Genomic DNA, 7,557 nt, shown 5'->3' with positions numbered 1-7,557 from the left:
CTTTCATAGTTTTAAAAGTGTTATTAAACAAATAGGAGACCAACAAGGCCACACCGTTTTTTCTTTGGCATCTATAACAGGTGGACAACATATATACGATGGTCGAATGAGTCAAATAAAAAGGTGGTCTTTCTAGGCCGTACAAGCATGAAGCAATTGAATAAGAGGAGAAAATATACAAAAACTCATACAATAGATATATGGACATTTAACAACAAAATGTGAATATGTGAATAAATAAATCTTAATACCTCTTTTCAATTCGCGCCCACCTAGATTGTACATGAAAACGTGGTGTTTGTGTGCCTTTGTGTGCGAATAGTAATAAAAGAAACAAACTACCCATATTACGAAAAAAGAACAATAAAAACATGAAAATATTGTGTTTTTAATTTGCATTCAATTTCACAATGGTACATTACTAAAATTTGAAATTAAGGTAAATAAACATAATGGTATAATGATAAAGCTTAACCTATTTTGAGGAAATGTAGTGAAGTTAAGCAAAAAGCATGCCATTATGAAATTATTGATGCCAACTTGGCATTGCCAAGTTAAAAGATAATTATGCAAACCTTGCATATGCAACAATGATTCCCAAAGTTGAGATTTGTTTCATATTTCCATGCTTAATATTTAATCTTCACCCGACATTTGGCTTATCACTATTGAGATCAAATAAAGTCGAGGAACAAAGGAGAAACTTTGCTTTTCAAATGGGCCATACAATTCAACAAAAAGGGCTTAGGAGTATTGAATTCCTTTGAAACTTTGGAGAGAGCTTCGAACCTAAAAGTTTGGATAGAGAAACATGGTTGCTTTGGTCATGCATCATTGGTAGAGTCAAATTACAAGCACGAGAGGATTGGCATGTTTTATTTTCACACTCGACTCATGAGAATAACAATGCCAACACTTTACATACATTTAGAGATACATCGAGTGCACCATAGAGGTACATGTAGAGATAAAAAGAGATGATAATTGCGAGGATCTTTTGTGGAAAGAGCGACAACGACCGAGTGGAAAAAATAATATTCACAAGAAAACCCATGAGGACTTACCTTGACCTTGAGTAGTTGCCTACACTACTCACTGCACTATAAATGTGCATATAGTGAGAGGCTTAACTCACAACACAAGCTTACACACACTATCACACACACTATCATATTATGAGAGCCTAACTCACAACACAAGCTTACACACTATCATATTGCGAGAGTCTAACTCACAAGTAACCACACAAGCTTACACACACTATCATTGTTTTAAACATATTCACTCTTGTGAATTCCATGGAGCACCAGAAGAAGAGACACGGGTTCACGGCCGCCTTAGTGCTTGCGGCTCTGCTCGTGTACGGCGTGCTCGCCTGTCATGCCCAGCAGAATAATGGTGATGTCTCGTCCATTATCACGAGGGACATCTTCAATCAGTTCCTTCCGCAACGTCATTCCCCGGCGGCCAATGGCGTCTACACTTACCCCATGTTCATCGAGGCGGCAAATGCATTTGGCGGCTTCGGAACCACGGGGACCGATCACACCCGAAGACATGAGCTTGCGGCATTCTTCGCCCACGTGGCTCACGAGACGGGATGTATGTAATCCTTTCATATAATCTTCTAGTTCTTTCTTTACACATCAAATTTTGTGTTTCTCGTGTCTAACAAAGTGTGCTACCACCACCAGATGGGGCATACACGGAAGAGATTGAGAAGGCTAAGTATTGCCAAGGAGAGCCATGTGACCCTAACCAAGAATACTATGGCCGCGGCCCACTCCAGCTGACATGGAACTACAACTACCTTGCGGCCGGAAGAGACCTTGGTTTCGATGGAATCCATAATCCCGGGGTTGTCGCGACCAACCCCCACATCTCATTCAAGACTGCGGTGTGGTTCTGGATGACACAGTCGACCCTCACGTGTCATGATGCCATGGTGACCCATCAAGGGTTCGGCGCCACAATCAACGCCATCAATGGCATGGAGTGTGGACAGAATGTTCAAAACATCCGCATCGATATCTACAAGCATTACTGCAACATCCTCGGTGTACAGGCTACTAAGAATCTCTCTTGTTAATCGCTATATTGTCCAATCCTACAGGGCCATTGTAGGCATTAACAAGTTGTTCTTCAACGCCTATCTTAGGATGGCCTTGGGGTTTTCTTTCAAATAAATGGTTAAGGTTTGGTTTTGTTGATAAAGAGCCAATTGTGTATCTAAATCATCCTTGATTAGTTTGTGTACCTAACCATATTGAGCTCCTCATGATGAGTCACAACACACTAAGAACCATATTCCCTTACCAAGAGCACAAAATAAAGGACTTGTTGTGTAAGTATAAGACGTTTTCTATCTTGCCTAGAAATTGCAATTGATCGTTGAAATTTTGTATAGTGAAGAGAGCAAAAGAAACAACCACCTGAAGTCTATGCACATTGTTGACAAAACCAAATGAGATGCATGATTAACTTGTGATGGAAAAGCGTGTCCACATTGTGAAATGGTTCATAGGGAAGAACAAATCATTTTGTGATGAGCATATAAGCCTACATCTTTTCAATTATAGTGTCCAAGGTATGGCCTTTAAAACTTAGGAGATCGTTATTATTCGGTTTAAACCTACCTTGGTGAAGAGTAAAAAGGGTAAGTTACGAATGGCTACTAGTAGGAGGGCTTTGAGATCTCTTCGGCATTTTTAGGAAAAATGTCCACATGCATCTTGGGTTGTACTGGAGTTGGGTCACTTAAGAAATGAATTAGTACAATGAGAATATAAGATCTTTCAAACAAAGTTTCATGTTGTTGTGGCGAAGTAGACTTGACTAGTTGATAAAGTTAATTTTTTATTTTGTGCATATATTATAAAGGTGGTCATTCAGGTAGTTGTATGAGACATGTGCAAAGAGAAGATGGTTCTATTACAAAGGACACTAATGAAATGAGGGACATTGCTACGAATTTTTATAAAAATCTATTGACAACCCCACAATTGCGGTTCAATAGCTCAAAAAGGAAAATTAGTTTTGAACTATTTGGGACATAAGGTCTCAGATTAGATGGTTGAATCATTGATTAAGGAAATATCTTCTATAGAGGTAAGAACTGCATTGTTGGTTGTTGGGAAGAATGTGTGCCCAATAACTAATGTATTATCACCAGAATTCTTTCTACAGTATTGGGATTATATAGCCGATGCTTTCATAGCCTCCTTACAAGAGGTTTTTCATTTGGGAAGTATGTTGGTTGAGTGGAATGAAAGAATGACTTATTTGATTCCAAAGGTAGATGGTGTGGTAGATGATATTAAGTAATGGAGGCACAAGAAACAAAACAAGCTTTTGGATTTTGAGAAAGCTTACAAAAAGAGTTTATTAAATTTTTTTATATGAGGTTATGGGTCGCCTAGGTCTTATAGTTGCCTGGATTAATGTTGATTTTGCATTTAATATAATTCAACATCTTGAGGAGAACTACGTAATAATTTTCCAATTACTAGATCATTGAGACAAAGATGTCCTTCAGCTCCATATTTATTTCTATTTGTAGGAGAAACCTTTAGTCCAGTCTTGAATAAGAACATTTTATCTAAAGGGTAAAAATGACTAGGTGTGGAGGAGGTTTTGTTGGACTGTGAATTTGCAAATGACACAACTTTGTATGTTGTAGGAGATGACATAAATCTTTGTAATGTGCAAACTATGATCCATGATTTCTGTGATGCTTCTAGTGCTATTATTAATCAGCATAAATCAATGGGATTTTGGGTTGGGGAAGGTTTTATTCCTAACCGGTGTCCAGACGTTGGATTTTGCTAAATTCTAAAGGGCTCTCCTATGAGATATTTAGGGTGTCAAGAGGGAGTTCATCTTCCCTTAGAAGCTCATATCCAACCCTTACTGCTTTCTTTGAGGAAGAAGTTGATCTTTTGGAGTTCTAAGAATTTTTCATTTCTTGGGAGATGTTGTTTCTAATCAAGTATTACTCTCGTCAATGTGGTATATTATGTCCTTGTGGTTATTCTCTACATCTTTGTTGTCAATGTAACCAAGGTTGATTAGGAATTTCATATGGGGTTCTACTGATTTCAAGTATGTTAGACGAAAGGTATCTTGGAAAACTATTGCAATATTGACTTCTCAAGGGGGTTTAGGTTTAGTGGATCCTCTAATGCAATGTAAGACACTGTTGGAAAATTTTGTAGTGCGAGGATTATTGCTACGAAATGAGCCTTGGCAGTTGATTCTTCAGTTAAGAATGAAAGAGGTCTTCCCGAAAACTGGAGGAGAATGGACAAGGTCTATACGATGGTGGTTTATTACTAATTTCCATTCACATAAGATAGTGTTTCAAAATCATAGATTCTTTGGCGTGATAAAGTGAGCCTGGTTTCTCTAAAGACTAATTTGCATCAAGTCTGGCCTACTTTGATGGATAAATGGTTGCATCAGGTTTGGAATCCTTTATTTCTAGATGATGAAGGATCTATGTTGGGAAGGAGAGTCAGATAAAATTGGGTTCAAAACACCAGGACATTTGAAACAGATAATATGTCGTGAATGATAGTTCGTGAATTTTGATAGTAACATGACCTCCCTCTTTTGAACTTTTCGGCAGAAATCCCTTTCTTACAAGACCAATTCCTTTTATTTTCACTTCAACTAACCTAATTTCAAGTTAAGTGTTAGCTTAAGTGGCACGTTCTATAGTTCTGATACATGAAATAAATATTGTATTGTACATCAAAATCTATATTCATGAATTTCGATAAATATAGGTAGTAGTCCTTTTGGACATTCATTTGTAAGTTTGGCATGTCCATTATTTTGGCATTATTTGGAACACTTGAATTTCCGTATATGCCAGAAATCAATATATTTTGGGTTCATTTTTTAAAATTCTTTACACATGCGACACCCCTTTTTATGAATGGACCTATTTTGTGTCATTTTTTGATAGACTGTTCTCAAATGCCCCGGTGTTTCAACTGGATTCATCATTTGATTCATCTCTTAGTACTTGACAACGTGCATTAAAACCTGTTAGAATTCTAGCTAAGGTAGATAAGCTCTGGACCATTGATCCTAATCCTAATGTTGTTCAATCCATGGTGGGATCTAAGGGCAGTGGGGAAAAAACCATAATGTGAATTGGAATGGGATCAAGGAAAATGGATGTGATTACCTACATCATATTCTAGGGAGGATGTTTGGTTTTTTCAATATTCGGTTCGATTTGGAAGGGAGACGATGAGGTGTAGGTTGTGCCACTAGCCGACAACAACTATGACATGGTTGAGTTATAATGTTAATCCTACTCACATGACAACGTTTTGGAAATGGCTATGGACCATGCAAATTCTAAAGAAGATCTAAATTCAATTTAGATGGTTGATTGTTCATTATGCGGTTCCTATTAGGGCTTGGATGTATTGTAAGGACTTATTAGACGGGTCATTGCATCACTTATTAGACTGGTCTTTTATAGTAGCTCAATTGATTTGGAGAAGGTTTTTGCGTCTCTTGCATGAGGTATATGGCACTAGAGTATATAAATGGGGGACAATGATGTGGGATGATATTAAGGGTGAGCTAGAAGATCATGAAAAAGAAAATGTTAACTTTGCATAACATACAAAGGGTCAATATGTTGAGGAAGTGTTCGCCATGTATGTCTAGTAATTCAGTATAGAATGAGGTGGTTTGGGAGACACTTAGTTCAATAGCCTTATGGGCTTTATGGACTAATACATGTTGAATGATATTTTAGGAAATTCAATGGAATGTTGTAGATGTAGCTAAGATGATTTGGTTCACTTTGGTGCATACACTAAAAGGAGAATACGACGTTATCAAGGGTGATTCAAATGTAGTCTTTTGCAAGCAAGAGATGGGAAATGACTAATGTCTTCTTCATGTTTGTAGAAAGTAGCGTGCGGAAGCAGGTATGAAGACCGAACAGAAGGAAGGAAAACTCAGGTTCAATGGAGAGCTTGGGCTTACACGGTATACGCAGGAGAGACAGAGAGAGTAGACACAAAAATATATTCAACAATAATACTCAATCTGTACATAAGACGTGCTCAGTGAACACTTTTATACAAGTCCTAGAAGGACTGACCGAAGCACTGACAATACTTCAATGCTCATCAAGAGCTCCTACACTAACTCCCAAATATATTCCTCACGGAATATCTTTCCTAACGACCTCCCTGTTTACGCACTCGGCCTAACCGATCAGTCCCAACCGATCCGGTCCTCGGCTTCTTCAGCCGATCCGGCCGATGTTGAGCTTGTCTCTCAACACTCCCCCTCAAGCTCAACTTGAGGCTCTTCGGGATCTTTGCAGCACCGGTTCCTCCTGGCTTCTCGCCTCGCTCGCGCTCCTCGACCTGTTCGACTCTGTGTGCTTCGACCCTTCCGGTCGGCTTGTCTGCTCATGCGGCCTTTATCAGCTCTTTTGCTGTTGCGGTGTTGACGCTTCTCCTGCTGCCTTTTCTTCCGCTTGGGCCTCGGTTGATTCAGCGTATCTGAATCAAACATCCGAACCGACTCGGCTACCTCCGATCGGTTTTCGCTCTCGTCCGAGTTGGCTGTCTCCAACTCGTCTTTGGTCTTCTCGCCCTCGATGGCGTCGTCTCCCCTATGCGTGGTTGGCTTCGGCTCTCTCCTTCGGCTACTCCCCTTTAGTCCGCATCCGAACTTCTCCGCGGGTCCGCCCTCGACTTCTTCAGCCGATCCGAAGTCGAACTCGACAACTGAGTCTACCGACTCGGACTCGGTGTCGCGGTCTCCGCTCCTTCCCTGCCACCTTGCTTGGTTGTTCGGAACTGTTCTCCCCCTCAAGTTTGGCACGTCGAGGTGACGCAATCTGAGCGCACCTGAGAATTGCCGCAACTTGTCCAGACCAAGAGGCTTGGTGAAGATGCCGGCAGTCTACCGATCCGTCGGAACGTACTGAAGTTCGACTTCACCGGAAAGGACACGCTCACGGACGAAATGGTAGTGCACCTCAATGTGCTTGGTCCGTGCATGGAAGATGGGGTTCCTCGCGAGTTGGATGCTGCTAAGGTTGTCGCAGTAGATCGTCGTTGGATCGAACACCTCCTCTTGCAGGTCCTTAAGTAGCCGCTTCAACCATATGGCTTTGCATGTCGCGACAACCGCTCCTCGGTACTCAGCTTCGGTGCTCGACAGTGCAACTGTCAGCTGCTTCTTACTGCTCCACGCGATCGCGGCACTCTCGAGGGAGAACGCGTATCCAGACGTGGATCGGCGATCGGCGGCATTGCCAACACAATCAGCATCGGTGTAGCCGACTAACTTTGCGGCTGCACCGGTCCGATATAGCAGTCCGCGGTCCTTAGTGCCGTTGACATACCGAAGTATGCGTTGCGCACATTGAAGGTGCTCCTCGGTAGGTCGCGCCATGAACTGACTGATCACCCCAACCGGGTAACTGAGGTCAGGTCGGGTGATGGTCAAGTATATGAGGCTTCCGACAATTTGTCGGAACCTCGTCGGGTCGCATACCTTTCCCGTATCGGG

At 41.2% G+C, this 7,557-nt stretch overlaps 1 protein-coding gene across 1 annotated transcript; it reads left to right on the top strand.

Moving 5' to 3' along the window:
* The first annotated feature begins 1,135 nt into the window (after nt 1-1,135).
* On the top strand, nt 1,136-2,214 carry LOC147861295 (endochitinase 4-like). The gene is made up of 2 exons (XM_087324008.1): nt 1,136-1,602; nt 1,695-2,214. Exons 1-2 carry the CDS (start codon nt 1,299-1,301, stop codon nt 2,087-2,089), a joined length of 699 nt encoding a protein of 232 aa, XP_087180134.1. The 5' UTR covers nt 1,136-1,298; the 3' UTR covers nt 2,090-2,214.
* The last annotated feature ends 5,343 nt before the right edge of the window (nt 2,215-7,557 follow it).

This window comes from Azolla caroliniana, unplaced genomic scaffold (assembly GCF_043228905.1).
Source record: "Azolla caroliniana isolate FFs.n. ecotype wild unplaced genomic scaffold, voAzoCaro1.0.p SCAF_8, whole genome shotgun sequence".
Lineage (NCBI taxonomy): Eukaryota > Viridiplantae > Streptophyta > Polypodiopsida > Salviniales > Salviniaceae > Azolla > Azolla caroliniana.
This window is presented reverse-complemented; position numbering and strand designations above follow the sequence as displayed.

What these genes read in the sequence shown, in the direction of transcription:
- LOC147861295 (XM_087324008.1), top strand. Translation starts at nt 1,299, where the DNA reads ATGGAGCACCAGAAGAAGAGACACGGGTTCACGGCCGCCTTAGTGCTT. An exon ending in CGTGGCTCACGAGACGGGAT is followed by an intron (nt 1,603 to 1,694) that starts GTATGTAATCCT and finishes TACCACCACCAG; the next exon opens with ATGGGGCATACACGGAAGAG.